The 22,175-nt window shown below is 38.4% G+C and overlaps 1 protein-coding gene across 1 annotated transcript in view; it reads left to right on the top strand.

Annotated features, from left to right (window-relative positions):
• The first annotated feature begins 1,189 nt into the window (after nt 1-1,189).
• Nucleotides 1,190-22,175, top strand: part of Hpgd (15-hydroxyprostaglandin dehydrogenase) — a 30,789-nt gene continuing 9,803 nt past the window's right edge. The window contains exons 1-4 of the mRNA XM_006970922.4: nt 1,190-1,552; nt 1,788-1,911; nt 5,112-5,218; nt 12,102-12,198. Of these exons, the coding sequence (XP_006970984.1) occupies nt 1,460-1,552; nt 1,788-1,911; nt 5,112-5,218; nt 12,102-12,198 (421 nt within the window). The 5' untranslated portion in view covers nt 1,190-1,459. The remainder of the gene's footprint in view (nt 1,553-1,787; nt 1,912-5,111; nt 5,219-12,101; nt 12,199-22,175) is intronic.

Genomic DNA, 22,175 nt, shown 5'->3' with positions numbered 1-22,175 from the left:
AGAGGAGGGCTTGGTGGGGCATAAGGACCTTGGTGGGAGCAAATTGGGGGTTAAGGTGGTCATATGTCCTTGTATACGTGCATGAAATTCTGAATAAAGTACAAAATTTAAAATACTGTCTCTCCACTTCCTCTTCTCAGTACAATGCTGAAATATAAATATCTTCCTACCCTCTTTTCTCAACATTTTTTTTCAAGATCGAGTTTCAAGCAACTTTGAAACCAGTTGGCTCAACACCAACTCGAATTTATGCAGCCTTCCCAAACACTTCCCTGAGGAACCAGGCACATTCCCTAAGATTTCCTTCTATAAGCAGGCAAAGTACACAAAGAATTCATTCTGCTGTTAATCTCGGGCTGCCCGGAGTGCTCCGATTTCTTTGTTTATGAAAATAGATGCCAATGAATTGAACTGACAGAATGTACTTTGAAGCCTGCCGCTGTGAACGTGAGAAAGGGCGCAGCTTAGTCAGTGGACCTGCGCCCTGGCACACAGCGCTCCAGTTCTTGCAGGGCTTGGGGGCGGGGGGGGGGGGGGGGCTCTAACCCAAGTCTAGAAACTGAGCCTTGCCGGCCAGGACCTTCCAATGAGTAAGCTTCCACCAAAGTCACAATACATCAGGCTACCAGCGATGCTGACAGTCTAAGTGAAGGCATGACTACGGACCTTCCAAGACGACACACAATTGACACAGATCTGAAACAGGATCGCTGAGGGAGTTCTTAAAGCTCTGGCGCTGAAATATGATTCAATTTAAGGTCAGAGCAAAATTAAACTCTCATGCCCGATATTTGTACAAAACACCAGTAAATAAAGTCATCATCGCTCACTCCTACTTTACAGCAATATTCGTTTATGAGATGAGAAATGATGCAAAAGCTTTAACACACACACACACACACACACACACACACACACACAGAGAGAGAGAGAGAGAGAGAGAGAGAGAGAGAGAGAGAGAGAGAGAGAGAGAGAGAGAGAGAGAATCGTCCCTTAACATTTTGTGTTCATTCTTTTGCTTGCTTGTAGCTCAGTATCTGTCTTGAGCTCGAGTGGGAGGAGAAATCCCAGTTCCCTGGCCTCTCCTCTGCTCTCCTATAGGATTAGCCTTTGAGTAGTCCAAGAAACTTTTTTAAGAAAGTTTTTTTTTCCCCTTCCTTTCTGCGCTTCCTCTGTCAGCTCAGCACCTTCAAGCAACCAGAGGCTTGGGAACAAATTCTTCCATGGGAACCGGCAAAAGCGGAAAGCCTAGAAGGCAAAAGTCTCCTCGGGTCCACCCGGGTGCTTGGGGGCAGGTGACAGAGGGACAGTTTCCTAGGCGCTGGTTTGACAGTTTCATCCCCGCCCACTGGCAAGAGAGCTCCTAGGGCCGCTGCACAGGCGCGCAGAGGGGGCCATAAAAGCTGCAGCAGCGCAGAGACGCGGAGCTCGCCCACCCCCGGCGGAGCCGCGACCCACCATGCACGTGAACGGCAAAGTGGCCCTGGTGACCGGTGCAGCGCAGGGCATAGGCAGAGCCTTTGCCGAGGCTCTGCTACACCATGGCGCCAAGGTAAGGACTTCTCTGTCCACCCACACGCCGGAGGAGCCCCAGCCCCGAGGGTTGCAAAGCTCCAGGCTTGCTAGCAGACCTCCAACGCCGCTGGCTGGCAGAGAACCCGAACTTGGATGAGCCCATTCTGAGGTCTAAGAAGGGAGCGTCTTGTTTATTCTTTGCTTGTGTGTCCCGCGGCTTGGTGTGGCAGAGCTGCACACAAGACCTGCTCCCTCTTTCTTCTTGTTTGTAGGTAGCCTTGGTGGATTTGAATCTCGAGGCAGGTGTAAAGTGTAAAGCTGCCCTGGATGAGCAGTTCGAACCTCAGAAGACTCTGTTCGTCCAGTGTGATGTGGCTGACCAGGAACAGCTGAGAGGTAAGACATGGGAAATCAATCCATAGACTCGGGAACACGCCCTGAGCAAGCAGCAACCTGAAGACTGCCAGGTAAGAGCCCGACAAGGCTGAACGCCAGCATCGCTCCCTTGGAAGAAGCTGCGACCTTCTAGCTCCCATGGATAGTTTGGACTGTTATGGTTCTTTCTGACAATCCAATGGCCATAAAAACTAAAGGGAAGACAGGACAGCCTAAGAAATCCTTTTATTTTAGTTACTTGGCAGCACATAATGTAATCAAATGTCTTTTGTGTATTCGAAGACAGTGCTGCTACAGTAATTACTCCGTGAGGGGACAGGCTGAGGAACTGTGGCAATAGCTCCCAGGAAGCTGGAAGATGCAGTTAAGTGACAAGCAAATGCGGCATGCTTCAGGCTACAAGTTCAAGGGTCAGGGTCACAGGCAAACCACATACTTTTAGCCAGATGTTTTCTCTGGGTTTTCCCCCTCTGAGATGGCTCTTAATCACTGTGTGGTGTTAGAATGAAAGAAGGAAAGACTCTATAGCCTTTCCCCAATGTTTTCCTGTTTTTCTGTAATCTCTTAAAATAGACTTGCGAAATATCAGGAAGAATATTGGCGTCAGCACTATACTCTGGCTGTATAGAGGGCTCCAAGAATTTTCATAAAGAAAATTTCCCAGGGGGGGAAACATAGGAAAAAATATTGGTTTTTCACACGGTGTTATTCAAAGGAACGAAGCAAATTGGTAGGCACATTTTTAATCCAGAAGTCAGAAAACTTACACCAGGTTCACTCTAGAGCTTAAAGGGATACTGAGGTCCTAGGTTTCTTGCAGCTTAAGATATCCTATGAATAAAATGGACTAATCTGTTAGAAGACAGTGAATCTAAAGATAAGGGAAATTGGATTAAAGAGAATGTCATTAAAATATGAAAGTGATTATATGTCAGGCAATAGAGCTAGCATGCATGAGTAGAACAGATTTTTAAGAGCAGTCGTAACAGAGCATGCTTTGCCAGAGGATAGTTTCATTGAAAGCATATTAATGACATTTAGGTTTAACCAAGAGCCAACATTTATTCTGCTGGAATAGAGGACCAGTATAGATAATTCATATGGCTTTACACAAGACATTTAATATTAGTTATTTTGCCAATATTTAAAATGAGTACCATGGCTATGAAGATATTTATTAAGCATAAGTAATTGTGAAGGAAACTCAGACACATAATAAATGACCCAGAAGGTCTGTCAATCATAAGAAGTTCACCAGTTGTTTAGAGTGAACAGACATAAAATGGAAGGATGAAGGTGATGCTCACAATGTCACAACTGAAGGCTGCCCAGGACTTTTGAAACTGTTTAGATACATTGTAACAGTGCAGAGTTGGAAGGGTTCTTGGAGACATCTAGACATGTTATTGTACAATTTAACAAACGGAAAGAACACAGAAAGTTCAGATGAAGTATAGAGTGTCATTGCATGTAAATGTCAGAGGGAGCCAAACTTTGAAGTCACGTGAACCAGTGATATGTCAAAAAGCAGATGGCACAGGGCACTTTGGCAAAATCAAAGCAGTGGCAACCAGAAGGGAAGAAAACTGAGGAAAAATCAGACATATGTATTTAGTAACTTAAACCTAGGATAGAAGGGGCGGGGGCAGATTAATATTCCTTGACCTTTTCTGGAACCAACTGAAGACTTAAAAAATGGCTTTAAAAATCCATTAAAAAGTAAAAAAGTTTGTTTTATTGTTATTATTTTTGTTGTTTTCCAGTTTGGCCCAATGAGTATAAAATGATGCTTATGCAAAAACTTTGTGAAAAAAAGCACACAAAAAAATGTGCCTCACAATCAACTTGCATGTTTATTGCCTGCCCCCAAATATTTGATGATTGTTCATAATTCTATAAATTTGTTTCAGTCACGTTAAAATCTGGATTGATCTACCTATTTAAAGAAACCCGTGTGTTCACTTGCAGGACTGGAAACAGACTTATGCCCTGTGAAAGGAAAAACATAGTTGTTGTCTATAGGCCGAAGTAATAGAAGTAGAATAGAAGTGACCACTTGTTAAATCTATAGAACTTTATAAAAGGGTGCTTTAAGAAATATGAGCTTCTGGATACTAAGGTGGTAAGGCCAACTTGGAACTGGATATAGAGGGTTTACAGACTTTGACAGATGGTTAGACAATGCAGTGTGTGAGATTCAGGTCTTGGAATCTATATAAACTTCTCCAACTGAACACAGTTTTATACAAATCCATAATGTAAAGTAGTAATGATAAGAGGGAAGAATGAAACAAGAAAGTAACATTAACATGACGAAATCAACTGAATAAAAAGTAATCTTTTACTAATTAGGACAGCAAAGATTCCTGGAAAAAATGGTCATAATGGATTTAAATGCATGAGTACTGAGTTAGTTTAATGCTTCGCATATACAATAGAGCTTATTAAAAGGAGATGTTTGAAAAGCTAGGGTCATGGTTCCTATGGTGGAGCACTTTTCTATAGTGTGTAGGCCCTAGATTTGACCCGTGCTGCAAACAAATGCAAAGAATGTGTATTATAGTCTATACCAAAGAGTTATAATAATTTCTTAAGAAGGAAAGGATACTAACTGCCCAGATGGAACTCAGGAGCGCTCTTAGTTTGCGATGCTCGCTTCTCTAATATCTGCTCCATCAATTTATTGATTGTAGAATGCTGACATGAATTCAAATCATCTAAAGATATGTTGAAGTAAGATTCTGATTCAGTGAGCATGCAAGAACTATACTGCATTTCTATCATTTGGGTAACTCTAGGTATTACCTAGAGTTAGTCGGCAGACCACTTATTGAGAACCAGATTATGAGCGTACTTCTTACTATGTGGTCAAGTAGACTTAAAACTCCTGCCAAACTTGGTAGTGCAAGCCTATAATTTCAGCTGAATAATGGGAGCTGAAGCATGAGGATTCCAAGTTTAACAACAATCTAGGCAATTTAGTGAAACCCTGACTCAAAATAAAAAGTAGAAGGATGGCTAGGGATATAAATCAGTTGGAGAGTGCTTATCTAGAATGTCAGGTCCTAAATTCAACCTCTGGTACAACAATGAAATAGAATAAAATAATATAGTAGACTCAATGAAATCCATTTCCTCTCATAGGAAATTATTTAAATACATATGTGGAAAATGAAAATCTCTCTCTCTTTTTTTATTAGATACTTTTAGAAAAGTCGTAGACCATTTTGGAAGATTGGATATTTTGGTCAATAATGCAGGAGTGAACAATGAGAAAAACTGGGAACAGACTCTGCAAATCAATTTGGTAAGCTATATTAGACTCATTTATTTACTAAGACTATTCAGTACCACTTCTGCATATATAAAATGTTATTATAGTCATAGAACAACAATAATGGCCTTCAGTGTAGAAAAATGGAAGTTACAGAAAGCTAGCAAATTATCTTTTCATAAATATGATGATAATTGATATTTGAAATTATGAAAACATGTCTTAAAATATTAAAGAGAAGCAAAAACATACATTTCATGAATAACCTGACATACATGAATAAGTGAAACTGAAATTTTGGTATCTATAAAGTTTTATTAGACTACAACCATGAAGTCATTATTATATTTTCTCCATCTAGCTTTGAGCAATAATGGCAGGCTGAATGTTGTGACAAAAACCTCATGGCTTACAACCCTAAAAATATTTACTGTTTGGCCCTTAACAAGTTAAGATTGCTAAACCCTGACTCAACTTATGTATTTGAAAAACAAGTCTTGAATTCTAGAAATAGATCAGAAAACAAAGTTAAAGAGATCATTGAACTTTATAGTTAATAAGACTTTGGCCATAAAATTCAGTAATTCAGTGTGTGTGTGTGTGTGTGTGTGTGTGTGTGTATGTGTGTGTGTGTGTGTGTGTACATGTGCATACATGCTCTTGTGTGTGATATGCACATTTGAAGATGAGTTAGCTCTGAAGTAAATGGTGAGTAAAATTTTAAAATGAGGTTTTCAATTCATCCATTGTTGTACAAGTGGGTAGATTATAGCATTTTATGAACACCCTCAACATAAGGCTATTGTGGTTTAATAAAACTCAAACCTTTCCCCAGCATTGCAAGAAAACAAGAACAAAAACAAAACGTTAAGAAGTGTGTAGCTAAAACAAAATGTCAGATGGATTTTATACAGGGCCACCATGCCCTGGCTCAAGTTATTACAAATTTGTGAAGCAGCCAAATGTCAAGTACAGCACAATGACTTCATGGGTGAGAATACAGAGTACTGTTTCAGAAGCTTCCTCCTAGGAGATAATAAGCTTAAAAACAGCAACTAGATGGGGCTGGAAAGATGGCTTAGCAGTTAAGACCATGTTTTCTGTTTTGTTCTCCCCCTGCCCCAGGAGTGAGTTTAGGGGTCCTGATCTATTGATCTGTTGCCATAGATTTATTGCCTACCATTGACCTATTGCCAAAATGATCGTTGGCGATTTTGCAAATACTCATTCTATCTAGAACATTCTTGGTGAGCTCTGAGGGGTTACAAATGGCCCTCCAGTTGCCATCAGATAAAGGGAGAAGCTCAAAAATGGCTTTTGGGACAGTAGAACGGGTGCATTTCCTGTGTGGGAAGGGCTGATGAGATCAGCAGGGTGAAGAGTAAGAGAGGGTAACTATGGTAAGTAATGAAAGTGCAAGGACACACACACGAGATGGTTTGGCAAATCACCAAACACTGTGCCAAAACACTGAGACGCACACAAAACCACTCATACTAATTTGTACAAGATTCTTTGTATTTCTACCCTCTAAGAACACAAAATGTAATTTTCTGCCTTCAAAGAACTTAATTTGTGCTAGCATGAATTATGCATCTAAAAACAGTTCTAATGGAATTATACACTGCAGAGTTTCTCTGAGAATGGTGGAAATATGCTGGATGGGATATCTCAGGAGGATGCATTGGGAATGCAGGTACAGAGCAATGGTATAATTATCTGTTTCATATATATGAATCCTGAACTCAGCCCTCAGGAAAAAACAAAAAGGATGCTGAAGTATCTCTCCAGCTCCATCTAGTTCCTATTTTTAAGCTTACTATCCCCAAAATTCATGAAACAGTACTCTGTATTCTCACACAGGAAGTCACTGTGTTATACTTGACATTTGGTTACTTTGCAAATTTGTAATAACTTTGGCAGGTAGGTAGGTATAGAATTGCTTCGAATATTAGTAAGGCAATTCTATAATGCGATTCTTTTAAAATTTTGAAGCTTTTGTAAACATAAACAATTCATCTCCATGCAGATGAGAAATACAATCTAATTTTGATAAATAATTAACATATATTGAATCCTTTAGCATATTCAAATAGAAAGCTGCTATTGATGATTATCTTTCCAGAAATACTAGTTGACTACCGATTTCCTCTGGGGAAAAAAGGGGTGCATATTCGGAATAAGTCAAAACTAAAGTTTAGTCCTGAATGTAAAAATTTATGGACTCTATATAAATATCTCTGACCTTGACATTCACAGTCGTGAAAGAAGTTAAACTTCTTACCTCTAAGAACCATTAAGGTTAAATAGGACACAATTTGTGTGAAGGATACAGCCCAGTGTTACTACAGAGACATTCAATAAAGCAAATTTCCCTTCTAGGTACCAGACTATATATTTGTACACAATCTCCTTTTCATATGAAGTGGATTTTTCTGCCTTATTGTTCCTCTAATAAGGAGATGAATTGAGAAAACAGGCAGAACTGTTGCTGCTTAAATAAAAAGGTTATTATGGATGCATCAATAAGAGCTTAAGAAAAAGCCAAAAGCATGCTGTTGGAGTTGAGCCCAGAGGGAGGTCATCCATATGGCAGACAACAGACACACAGTGGGGAGAGTAACTTCTGAAAAAGAATGAAAAATCCCAAAGTATCCCACAGAGTATACAAGACTCTGACTAGCCCCCAAAGGACAAAAATGGAAGAGAGAGGGAAAAAAGGAGAGTTATTCCTGAGTCAGGACTCAGAAACATGAGCAGACCCAACAGAACCTCACTGTGGTTAGTAGGTGCCTGCACTTGGGGTAGGGATTCTGGGAGGGAAAATACATTGTCTCATTAAGCTAATTATCTGCTCCCTCTTTAGATTAGTTTAAAGAAGCATTGTTCTTAATGTGTTTGCTTTTGTTGGCTCCAAAGGAGATTAATAGCAAATGGAATATGTAACCATTTGCTGCCACTGATACACTGTAACAATGAAAGTTCTAGCTGAAGTACATTAGCAAGGATTGCAAAATTGTGAGTCTCTCTAGCCAATATTAGCACCAAAACAAGGAAAAACTTAAAAAAAAAAACTTAGACATGAAAAATTAAACAATGAAGGGGATTTCAGAAAAATAATCTCCATTAATGTTCTTTGGGAACTGGCCTGGAGAAAATACAAGGACCTTAAAAAGCAAGTTTGCATGGTTTAGATGCCAGAATATTCTCAATTACAATGTAGTGTAAGAACTATAAACTGTGAAGTACCTCAAGTGGAGGAGAATGAGATGAGGGAAATGGAGAAATGACAGATTGGGAATTTTAGTAGTGAAATATATAAGTGTCTCTCTAAGTGTGCATGTATGTACACTGTGTATGTGTGCTGTAGAATCATGTGAAAGCTGATAAGAAAGAAAGCAAACAGGATATGTTTTTTTTTTTCTAGATGTCTGTGTTACTAGAGAATTATTTCCAGTACAGAGGATTAGATAAGCATGAACACTGCAATTAGCAAAAAATTCTAACACTTGCAATAGGTTTTAATTCCAATTTTAGTGTTATATATAAAAGTTGACTCTTCATAACTAAAAGTATTGAATGAACATGTTGATTTGATCATTTTGTCAACAGTTAAAGAATTTCTCCTCTTTGAAGTTAGAGAAGTTTTTTCTATGAAGTCAAGAACAGAATTTTAACTACATTCACAATGTACCTTAAATAATACCACACCAATTTATATTCTGTTTTATCTAGAAATGTCATGTAATTTTATCTTGATGCTTGATTTAGTGATCCAATATTATATATATGTATTCCTCAAAACCAAGAAATATTAACAAGAAATATTTCATTCTATGATTTTTGTAAAAGTTCCGTGTGTGTGTGTGTGTGTGTGTGTGTGTGTGTGTGTGTGTGGTTGTTGTTGTTGTTGTGTGAAATCTGGAACAGGGAAAAGATTTTTATGGTAAAAAAGTGAACATACCATTTGTATACAGCCCAAACATTGAATTTTCCTTGAAGTTTGTCCCATCAACACTTTAACTTAAAAAGTTATTCAATTCTTGAACTTAGATAGTTAAGAAAAATATTCCCTTGTCCATCTCTACAGAAAATATGGAAATGAATCCTGCTTTTTAAAACTTTAAAACTAGGGAACTGGAGAGATGGCTCAACAGTTAAGAGCACTGGCTGCTCTTTCAGAGGATACGAGTTTGGTTCCCAGTATCCACAGAGTGACTCACCATCCTATGTAACTCCAGTTCCAGGGATCAGATGTCTTCCCTTGACCTTCAAAGGCACTGGCCACCCACATGATGCCCATCCAGACTGGCAGGCAGACAGTCATACATATAAAATAAAATAAATACATTTTTTTAAAAAAATTTAAAATTGAAGCATAAACTTTTGTACATTTCTTATCTTACTACAACTTGAAGATTTTTAGAAACACAGAAGCAGAATGTCAGGAAAGCTTTAAATATCAGAATAAAGGCATATACTAATGTTATGTAAACTAGAACCTTACTCAAGCATGCTGAAGAATTGGGCAGAAATTAACAAACAGAACTGAACTTATTTTAGTAATTTCAGCCATGTACATATTTTTTCCTTCTTATATAATCCATTTAGGTGTTTTTTTTTTTCATTTACAGGGGAACAGTGATAAATTATTTATGCCCTTGCTTAACTGGAAAAATGACTTAATTGAATAGAATTTTCAACTTACCTTATTTTGTTTTGTTTTGTTGTTGTTCTAGACATACTAGCAGGAAATGGAGTTTCCCTAAACACTTTCTAAGAAAGCACTTTTTTCGAATGAAAAGAAGGAAAACACTAGTATGTACCCCTAGTTTCAGACTCATGGCCTATTGACCTTTATCTGTGCATTACTATAAAGTATAGATAAAGCAAGAATTAAGCTGTCCAAAGTGAATTTTCAGTTTTGAAAAGCTTAAGCTGAAAGAGAGAAGAGTTCAGAGAAGTAAAAGAAACAATACTATCAGTTTGCTCTCGAGTTATTTCAGAGAGTAGGAAATTCTTAAAAGTAAGAATAAAAGTTGAGTTCCCACTGAAGGGATGAGCAGGAAAACAGTGGACGATCAGAATGAAGCCATCAGCAGTGTGGAATAACATTAAGTAGTAGATATGTCTAAAGACTCTGTCCAAGTAGCAGAAAATCTCTGCTCAAATTAGAACTAGAAAAGAGTCATGGGATTTCCCCAAACTGGAGGGCTCGGGGTTATCCGACACTGTACACCAGTGTTTTCCTCATAATCTAGTCTCTTTAGCCCCGCCATCTTTTATTCAGGTTTCATCTTCATGATGTTAGTAGATTAGCTGTGCTTTACCGTGACTGAACAGTCACCAAGCAATGTAAAGGGGAAAATGTAGCTATTTCTTTATACCTTTCTTAAGAACAACAGATTTCACCAGATCCCATTCTTCACCTCCACCTTCACCTCTCCATTCGCAGGTCTCACTAGCCATAGCTGGGTCATATTCTAGGTCTCAAACACTGCACTATAAAGAGGGATGGAATTTCCCTGACTGAATCACGTCAGCCAGTGTCTACACTAATTCTAGGAAGGTCACGTTCTACTGTGTTACATGGAGAAGATGCATATAGATGTAAAATAGTTTATGCTGTAATCCTAGCACAAAGGATGATGAGGCAGGAAAACTTCCTTGAGATCAACGTTAACTTGGGCTACCTAGTGAGATCTGGGCCAACCTGGGTCATTGTGTGAAAAGCACAACAAACCCTGGATAGGCAATCCAATCCTGAGAAAAGAGAACAATTCTTGGGGTAACATAATACCTGATTTCAACTACAACTTGGAGTTATGGTAACAAAAACAAGATGATATTAATGCAGAACATATATGTAGATCAACAGAATAGAATAGAAAACTCACATTTATACCATCATAGCTAAAACTATCTGAAATTTCACAGGGATGCTAAAAACATACATTAAAGAGTCTCATCAACAAGTAGTATATACATGTAGAAGAAAGAGGTTAGATTTCTGTTCTTCACTCTGTACAAAAACCCACTCAAATGTTTCTGAGATATCAATGTAAGACCTAAAACTCTGGAAGTCTTAGACGAAAATCCTGAGTAAATACTTTAAGATACATACATAGGCAAAAGCTCTCTGAAAAGAACTTCAGTCCTTGGGAAATAATAGTAATAATTGACAAGTTGGATTTGTGGAAGTCAAAATTTTCTGCACAGCAAAATAAACAAATGAGTGAGGAGACTGCCTACAGAATGGGAAAAATTTTCCTAATTATTCATCTAATGGAAGATTAGTAACCAGAATATATAAAGAACTCAAAGAGAAAAATAAACACATTCTTGAAGTAAAAAGCAAAACAATCAATAAATGGGCTAATGAAAGTGAACCAGCAAGTCTCAAAAGACAAAGTACAAATGTGACCCATAAACATCAACCAAACTTCCAACATTCTTTGCCACCAGGAAAATGCAAATGAAAATGACAGGATCTATCTCATAGCAGTCAGAATGACCGTCAAAGGAAAGTTAATAAAATAATGTTGACGAGGATGTAGGGAAAAGGGAGCCTTTGTACACTGCTGATAAGAATACATGCTTGCAAATGAAAATTCGGTTTTCTCTAAGTGGGGCCAAGTGAAGAGAGAAATTACTCTTAAGGGTATAGGCTGCATGCCCAGAAGTAGACATGCCCATAAGCTAGGTGAACTTACGTAGAAATATGATAACCTACACGAATGTTAGGAGGGCAAAAAAAGCAAATCAGGAGCAATTAAAAATTTAAAGCATGCAAAAACTCTCATTGATTATACTTGCAGATCTCCCTACATACCTGAGTGAGCAACATGTTTGGTATGCAGACAGATGATAAAGACTAATAGCTGTATCGCCCTTTCCATTTTTGCTCCTGGGTTAGGTTTCTGTTATCAGTGGGACCTACCTTGCTTTGGATTACATGAGTAAACAAAATGGAGGAGAAGGTGGCGTCATCATCAACATGTCTTCACTAGCAGGTAAGAACAATTCTCATTTTAACAGGAATTTTTATCTTACTGATAATTTGGACCACAGAAGTAAATCTGTGAAGTATATGAATCATCACAACAAGATTGAATTAAATCTGGTTGTTTGTTTTCTTAAAGATTTTTTAGATTTTTCTACACATAATACAAAAAATTTGAACAATATATCTGTTACTTCTTTTCAAAGTTATCTTTATGGTGATATTGCTTGCGTGTGTGTGTGTGTGTGTGTGTGTGTGTGTGTGTGTGTGTGTGTGTGTGTATTTCCAGTTACTTGTTTTCAAGGATTATTTTAATACTTCCAAGCAGTCATACTTGTGAAAAAAAACTTTTGACAAAATAAAAATTACTAATGTGATGTCAGCTATCTCTACTCCCTTGTGAATTTAGTGAGAATGTGTAATTTTAAAATGTGACATCATCTGTACTAGTTGGTGTATGTTAAGCTGTTAAACAATATCCAAACACATCTTAGTTTTAAGATATAATTAGTTTTGACAACATCTGTATATTATCAAGGGCAAGATTTTTAGTCCTGGGTACCTAGTCTATATACAGCAAGTTGGCTGACAGAAGGTCTTTACCTCTATCACGGAGCTGCTAGTGTTGATCTGCAGTAGGCAGACACCTTTTTGTCCAGTAGAAAGAAGTAAAGCATATGGAGGACACATCACTGCTCTTCCACCCCCACCCACCCAAGCCATGGCAGACCTTACTGTGCTCACATTCCAGTGCAAAATTTGACCCATGATTCATCTAGCTACTTAAAAAATCTGGAAAATATTTTCTAATTGTACATGTAAGAAAAATGGTTTCAGTGGACAGCTGATTTTTTGCCACACTGAAGACTGAAGAAATGAGGCTACACAAGCAATCCAAAAGTGGTTTTCATTCAGAATAAAGTGGTTTAATGTCAGCAAAATGCTGTATTCTTCAATAATAGCTGCCAGTGTGTGGAGCGACTCAGTTAAGTAACTATACTTTTACAACTCCAGTCAGGGATGGATGTGCTGGTCCACACCTGCATCACCAGCACTTGAAGGAGCTCAGGTAGGAGGAAAGAGGACAGCCCAGATTAGAGGCCAGCTTAGCCAGCAGCAATGCCCCATCTCAAACAAATAAACAACAACAACAAAATTTCTCAGAATAATTCACCAATGCGTCTAGAAGGGTGCAAGTGAAGTCATGACATTTAAAAAGCCTGCTCATACTTGAGAGCGAGTCTAAACTCTTCATGTCCAAAAGATAGGAAGACCTTAAATTATCAGCTTGGTCTCAGTGTAGTAACTTCAGGATAAGAATTCACACACACACACACACACACACACACACACACACACACACACACACACACACAATCACAGTGCTGTCCATTCTGCCTCCAGTAGTATTGGGGAGAATCAGGAGAAGCCAGCAGTGGTATTTAGAGATATCTATGACTCATTAAATCCCTGATTCTCATTCTCAGCATTTTCCTAATTTCTCCGGGAGTCATTATAAAAGTACAATTTGTATATTTATAAGTATCCTTCTTTAGGACATCTGAAGTATGACTGACATCTCATTTTCTGGGTTGCTTAAAGTTAAACTGAGACCCCTAATGTGCTTAGAAACCAAATTTATAAAGCATTAAGGATAATTGGGTTACTTTCCCCTGTGGCATCTACCTATAAATGTCGATGCTTCAATTCTAAGGATGCACTAAAAGACCCTGTCCCAAATATTTTTAAATGAGAGGTGACATTGGTTAGTGGCTCCACAGCTGCTCTTGCAAGGACCAGAGTTCCCAGCAGCCATATCAGGCAGCTCATAGTCATCTCTAACTCCACCTCCAGAGGATCTGATGCCCTGTTTTAGCCTCTGCAGGCACCTGAAAGCACACGTGTGTCCCCCCCTCCCCCCGGGGATATAGGTCAGTAGTAGAGTGTTTCCTTGGTATGCTTGAAACACTAGGTTCAATTCCTAGTATGAGAAGGTAAACAGAAGAGGGAGGGAAAGAAGAGACTATTCTATGGATATTCTTTATACAGAGAATTGAGTCAGCAGAGCTTGGAGAACCATGGACGATATGCAGAAATATACATAGATCCTCTTAGCATTGCGTCAGTGGGGGCCTTGGGTACTTACTTCTTAGGAAACTTGGAAAGGTTGGCTCAATTCAGGACTCTATGATAAAGATTGTGTAATATATAAATGAGCTTCATTGCCTCAAGGAGCAATTAATAAGGAGAGATACAAGATAATACTACTGTCATTTTTCCAGTTAAAATATCTAAACACATAACCAGGAGCACTTGTTGAATATTAACTGTTTACTCATGTATTAGTATGAGTAATCATACTTCTTCTTCTTTCACTTTAGTCAAAGTATCTTTCACTATAATCAAAGTATTGGAGATAATTCACTTAAAAAGAAAAAGACTTAAAGGAAAAAGACCAGAACTGAGTTATGGAAGTTGTAGGCCAAGGTCAGCAGATAGGGACTTGGAGCCTCTTCTAAGGGTAATGCACTGTGGAGGAGTGTCTGATTGACTGAAACAATAATATCACAATTGGTAACTATCAGGGTCCTCCAGTCTCCTTCATGGGCATGTCCCTAGTGACCTAAGAACCTCCTTGAAGGTCTCTTCCTAAAGGATTTACTCCCTGTCAGTAGCACCACCCTCAAGATCAGGTCCTTCATACATGAACATCTAGAGGGCATTGAGCATCCAGACTATGGCAACGTGGTTCCATTGTAAACACTATATTTGAAGAGTCCATAGTCTACTACGGAAATGAAGACAAGGCAAGCGAGTTAAGTGCCATGCCCCAGCCTGTGTGGCCAATGCACAGCAGGGCTAAAATTCACACGTGCAGTCTGATGCAAATCATATTAAATTCTAATCCTTCATTATCTATCTCAGATATGCACTGATTTATGAGTCTACCTCTTTATCCAAGGTTATGAGCCTAGGAAGAACATAAAGGAAATTGAAACCCTGTCTTGAATAAATCTTTTCATTTTGCTGGTCCCTCCAGGACTCATGGGGTCCCCAAGGCTGTTGCTAACTTTCATGTGACACTGCAGCTTGCCCTCCTTTGACACACACACTGGGAGCTGGCCTGAATCCCACGTTCCAACGTGTCATCAAGAAGAGCAATTTAAGGGCCTCAATCTAATGTTCATTTTGCTTTCTTGGCTAAGAACTGGCCCCATCATGTCACTCACCCTTGGAGCTATTTTTTTTTGGGGGGGGGGCTATTTCAGACATAAGATCTATAACTATATATAAGTGTTTTTGTTCCTGCAGGTGCAACTGTGGATTATTACAAATTCAGTGATAGGATTGCTTTGGTTCTAAACTAACTTTCTGACCCTATTACCATAATGACTATTATGTCGTCTCAAATTCCTCTTCCCTTTGATTTTCATCCTAACATGTAAGACACCCCCATTTTAAAAGGCTAAACAATGGACTAAGTGTCTCTGTGTCCACTCTGCTCGGCTTCCAGGCCTCTTCAAGTGTCCTTTGCATAACCGATGCAGTCTCCACACCTGCTTTATATCATTTCCTCGTTCTCATTAGCTGTCTTCTGCTACCGCTCTTCCCACAAAGAGCTTTTGCTAACATGCCTTCATCGCAAAAGTTTCAAAACAGTCTTGTGTTTTATCAAGTAAAGTCTAACTCATACATACTAGATCAATTTGATAAAATTTCAGAGCATAGTCCCAACATTAAAGAGGAGCAAACAGGAGAATGGCCAGTCTGAAGCAAGTCTGAGCTACATAGTGAGATTTTTGTCTCAAGATAAAAAAGGTTGACCATGTAGCTCAGTAGAAGAGCACTCACCTAGCATGAATAAGCATGTATGTGTACATGTACTTGCAGGCATACACACACACACACACACACACACACACACACACACACACACGCATATATGAACAACAGAGTATTAAAATAATTAGAGATAAAAGAGAACCCCTTATTCATAATTTTCTCAAAACCATATCAACAAATGTATGACCTTGAGTCATGGTACATAGATTGAGGTCATCAAACAAACAAACAAAACCTTAGAGGTATTATTAAATATTAAGTACTTTTTTATTTTATTTTTGAGATTATAATTACACTATTTTTCCCTTTCTTTCCTCTCTCCCTCTCATATACCCCTTCTTGTTCTCTTTCAAATTATGGCCTCCTTTTTTCATTAATTGTTGTTACATGCATACAAATATATATAGAGAGAAATTATATATATACATACATATATATGAAATATGTGTATATATTATTTCTAAATATAAGTTGCTAATCTATATAATGTTACTTGTATCTATGTTTTCAGGGCCAACCACTTGCTATTAGATAACCAATTGCATACTCTTCCCTGGAGAAGACTATTTCTGCCTTTCAAAGTATTTTTTATTTTTTTATTTTTTTGGTTTTTCGAGACAGGGTTTCTCTGTGTAGCTTTGGGCCTTTCCTAGGACTCACTTGGTAGTCCAGGCTGGCCTCAAACTCACAGAGATCTGCCTGCCTCTGCCTCCCAAGTGCTGGGATTAAAGGCGTGTGCCACCACCGCCCGGCTCTAAGTATTTTTAACATTTACTTTCTGTTTGTTTTCCAAGCTTCCTTTACACGTTTTTCAGTTTGAGTTTTGTTTTTTCTGCTCACTCTAGTGCATGCAGAGTTGCAGGCCACATTCAGCTCATCTGGTTCAGCCCTTATGATTTATTATAGACCAGCAGAGTCCTTCACTGCCCTGGGAAAACCTCAAGTTGTCATACTGGCTTGGGCAGAGAACTTATGAGTAATGACCACTGACGCAGTTTCGAAGGTAGTTAATGGGTTTAACAAGCAGAGTGGATGAGCCTGAGTGGAGAAATGAATGTGCTCCACTTGCACCTCAAGAAGAGGGTCTGGCCATTGCTCTCCACGTGGACTCTTCTATAGGAGTTTTTATTTAAACATGATATACAAACACTCATTTTGCCACACACTCAAGTATTAAAAAAATGCAGGTGGCAACAAGAGAAAATGAAGTCTGGCTTATTGCTGATGTCTAGATAACTGTGGGGCCATAAGACAAGTCAAGTGGGCTTCTTAGGATGGGAACATAGTCCTGTGAGTAGGATCATTTTGATAGGCAAGCGTGAAAACCTGAGTTCAAATCGTCAGCATTCATGCAACAAGCTTGGAATGGCCACCCATGCCTGTAACCCCAATATTGAAGGGTGGAGACAACAGAATGCCAAGACTTCACTAGCCAACCAACCTCCTCAAAACAGCCAACTTCAGATTCAATAATTCAGATAATTCATTGAATTATCTTCAATAGTCATTGAAACCACTAATTTCAAAGAAACTACATAGTGTGAAAAATGTTATAATAATGACTAGTTATAATAAAAGAAAACTCACCTTGCAATATTTTGGTGAATGTCCCAGAGTGGATCAACTTTTCCTACTATATGGTTCTGACGCACACTGTCATGAGTGTATGAACCCCACTTCCTGATTGGCACTGCCAAAGCTCCCCTTGCTAGTCCAGAAAGACTAGTATCAATTTTGTTGTATTTAATCATAAAATAATTAAGAAGACACATATTAGAAAGGACTGGTGTGGAAACTTAAATGTTTTTTTAATGAGGTGTTTAGGAAGTGGGCAGATTCACTGTTTCCTAGTATGGGAAGTAATAGTCTTCTAGAGCTGTGTTTCTCACTGCAAACTTTATTTAGGAATAGGACTTTGGGTGATCCTAAAACTCTGTTCCAAGGTAAGAGGACATAGGTGTTCACTGCAAGAAGCTGGCTTCTACTGTGACTAGGGATCTTCACTGGCTGGGTAAAGGCCATCTCTGTTTCTTCTGGCAACATCACAGTAGGGACTGGACTTATAGGAAGTAGAATTTTGATGGAATATTAACAGCAACTTTCTGAGAATCAATCACTGAAAATATTCTTGGATTTATCTATTTATATAAACATTACATATTTATATAATATAAATATATAAATAAATATGACTATTTATATAATATTACATATTATAAAATATGTAATAGTTGTAAATATTCTGTCACTTTTTATGTTACACCACACTTTCACATATAACCTCGTGATAAACCTAACAATAAAAAGAAAAGCCACCCGAGGGATGGGGATGGAGCTGACTCAGTATGAGGACAGTTTCCTAGCGTGCATCAGACCCTAAGCTGTGTCCCAGAGTCACACAAAGCTAACCAAAAAATAACAAAACTGCCCTGAATAACGTGTTCTGTCATGTGAAAACCGTATAATGAGGAAGTCCACAAGTTTCTTTGGTCACTTTTAGGTATAAACATAGATAAATAGATCCCCGCTACTTCTCCATTTCCCCCTCATATAAAGAAGTGGAAATAAAAGTAGACAGATAAGCAAATGGTTAGTTTCCTTTGGGGTTGTATAGAAAATGTGACAGATTTAGATCCTGTTTTTTTTGCCTTTTGGATTCACAATTTATATTCATAAATTGAGTTATTTTCAGTATTTTTACATAGTATATTTTACATGATTCATATCTATTGAGAAACAAATATGCTTGCAGATTCTATACAATTGTGAGAAAAACATTAGCTTTTGCACAAAATAAAAAAATTAACTTTTTATTTATTGGGAAATGTAGCTATTAAGGCTGGGTTTTACAAGTATGGATAGAAAGATATTAAGAAGAGAATAAAATGAAAATAGAATTTAAAACTTTATGACTTTATACATACATCAGTAAATTTCAAGTATTTCAAATGTCTTATATACACTATATAAATTATTTTATCATCTGGGTGTTATTCAGTAGTAGCTTGAATAGTCATAGAAAGTGTTTGTTTTGTGTGAAGAATTTCTCCTTCTACTGTGTTGTGATCTGCACAGCTTTGGGATTGACCAGACTGGAGAGATAGAGAGTGGATACATGTAAAGAAAAAACTGTGACTGGGTGGGCCATGAGCTCTGATGGCATTGAGCCAGCAGCCAGGAAACAGGCATGTTTGTTATATGCAACTGCACCAGGAGATGAGTTAGAGGGTCTTGGCAAGGGAGCAGTCCAAAGGTGCAGTTATCAAGGAGGAGCATGCTGGGCTTCATACTTTCTGCACACACTGTCAAGATCCATATTCAGAACAAGGGAAGACTTTACCATTCCCCAGAGCCTGACCCACCAAAGATTCTGCTATTCCATGGGTATGAGGCATTAGAGTCCTTGACATGACTATGCTTATGGCATAAATGCTCATTCATACAGAAGTACACACACTGCTTACCCTACTGATTTTTTTAAAACTGCATTTTATGTATATGTGTGTGGTATTTGTGTGCACATCTTAACTTTTCAGACAGTCCTTCAGTGCACCTAGAGCTCATCTAGACAGGCTGACCAATGAGCTCTCAGTATCTGCCTGTCTCTGCCCACCCCTCAGTTCTGGGGTTCCAGGTGTACACTACTGTGCCTAGCTTTGTATATGGGTGCTGGAGATCTGACCTCGGGTCCTTACACTTTTACAAGCATTTTACCCGCAGAAGTATCTTAAATTTATTATTGTTGGCAGACATAAAGGCTAGCATTAGGCTTGAGAGAGTGTTTTAAAAGAACCATCTTGTATTTTATTAGTAAACATAATTATTGAAAACTACCATGCTTAACTTTTAAAATATCAAGTATCAATTTTAAAGCACCAATCAGAGATTTCTTACAATGTTAAATAAAAGAATATTTTTTATTAGTTTTAGTTATGGTGTGTATCTGTGTGTGTCTATGTCTCTGTGTGTGTGTGTCTATGTCTGTGCGTGTGTCTATGTCTGTGTATGTGTGTCTGTGTGTGTGTCTATGTCTGTGTAGGTGTCTATGTCTCTGTGTGTGTGTCTATGTCTGTGTGTGTGTCTGTGTGTGTGTGTGTCTATCTCTCTGTGCGTACTCAGAGGGACGGAGGCTTTAGACCCCTGAAGCTGAAATTACAAGCAGTTGTGAGCTACCTGATATGGCCATCGGGAAACAAACTCTGATCCTCTGCATGGGCCGAATACACTCTTAGCTGCCAACTCATCTCTCCAGCCCCAGCATAACCAATTGCCTTGTTGTTGCTGCTGCTTTTGAATCCTTGTCAAGAGGACAAGTTAATTTATTTAGCAGGTATTCATTTCGGCAACTTGACCTTAGGAGTCCTTGGGCTGTAAAAACTCCTTGTATGGTTAGATGGACTCATCTAACCTTCATTGCAGCTGAATATATTTAAAATAGGACTTGATTATATTTTTCACTTAAATGGAACTAAATTCATAGTTCTTATATGAATCTACTTCCATAAGTTTTTTTTGTGGTAGGATTTATAACACTCCATGGTTTGCTAATTAGGATGCTGTCCCAGGTTTGTAATATTTTAGAAAAAAAAAAGATACAGTTTCTTTTTAAAAATGCAAAGCAGATAGATGGGTAAATATGTCAATTAATCAATAATTTAAATTTTTTTTATCTTAAGAGAAAATGATGAATTCTAGTATGTTGATGTAAAAATAATAATGAATTGTAATTGTATTTCTTAACTCTCTATGGTTGTGACCAAATGACTGGTTTGAAATAAGTTTGGAAGGATTTGTTTAACTCACAGTTTAAGGATATAAACAAATATGCTAGGGAAGGAAGGAAAGGAAGTGTATTTGTAATAGTGGAGCCTGTTTACACTGGACAGATTGAGAGACAAAGAAAACGGAGTGCTCTCTCTCTCTCTCTCTCTCTCTCTCTCTCTCTCTCTCTCTCTCTCTCTCTCTCTCCTCTCATCTACTCCCACTCCCCCTTTTCTCTTTCTCAGTCCAGGACTCAACCCTTCCTGGTTGCACCTCTATAGAAACATCCCCCTCAGAGACACATGCAGAAGTGTGTCTCTGTCTATAAAGGTAGTCAAGTTGACAATGAAGATTAACTCTCATAGTGATGTTGTTACTGTGATGTAGCATCATTTTAAGCATATTGTGTATGTTGATTTATTGTAGACTCAGTAGCTTTTATTACTACCCCGGCTTGCATCAGAAAGCACTACAGTATGCATCACTTATCTCTGCAGAGTTGACATGGCAGATGGGCTCATAATTCCGGATTGAAGATTTGAGCTCAGTATGCCTGATACCCAAGGTCCAATCCACTGTGTTGTAATCCCTCTTGATACATAAAGACTTTATTCACCAAACCTCACTGAAATTTAGCATTCCCTTGATCATGAAGGTAGGCATGGGGCTGTGACTTCCTCATAAGGTCCACTCTTGGTGTAGACTTGAACAGATGACACTGACTCACATTGGCAGCTATCTTATTGTACATGCTGCCCTGTGGCTGCCCTGATAACCCTCTGCTCGACCCATTCATTTCTCTCCTATCCAGCCCTGGCAAACACACACCTTTCCTCTGTCTCCACAGCTTTGCCTTTTTTTAGGAAGTCATGGCTTGAATCCTACCATAAGTCATTTTTGCAGTTCAGCTTTGTTTCTTCATAATAAAAAATTTAGTTTCTGCCTCATCTGTTCACGGCTTGATATCCCATTTATTTTTAGTGCTAAGTACAGTGTGCTATTTATTCATTTACTCATAGAAAGACATCTCACTTGACTCCAACTTTGGGCAGTTACAAATAAGACCACTGGAAGCATCCATGCTCAGGTTTTTTCGAGGACATACATATTCAATTACTTTGGGTCAGTGCCAAGGAGCACAATTGCTGAATAGAGTTGTAAAAATACATTTTTTTGTTAAAAACTGCCAGGCTGTCTCCATGGTGCCTGTGCCATTTTGCATTCCCACCGGCAATGACTAGGAATTCCTATTGTTCTATTTCACTAGCATTTGCGACTCTCAGTGTCTGGATTTGGGCTATTCTAATTAGTTCCGGCTAGTGAACTAGAATTGAAGTATGAAAATAATTTGTGACTGCCTGTGTGCCTGTGACAAGGAGAGAG

This window comes from Peromyscus maniculatus, chromosome 17 (genome assembly GCF_049852395.1).
Source record: "Peromyscus maniculatus bairdii isolate BWxNUB_F1_BW_parent chromosome 17, HU_Pman_BW_mat_3.1, whole genome shotgun sequence".
Classification (NCBI taxonomy): domain Eukaryota; kingdom Metazoa; phylum Chordata; class Mammalia; order Rodentia; family Cricetidae; genus Peromyscus; species Peromyscus maniculatus.
The sequence above is the reverse complement of the archived record's forward strand: the minus strand, read 5'-3'. Positions and strand labels throughout refer to the sequence as shown.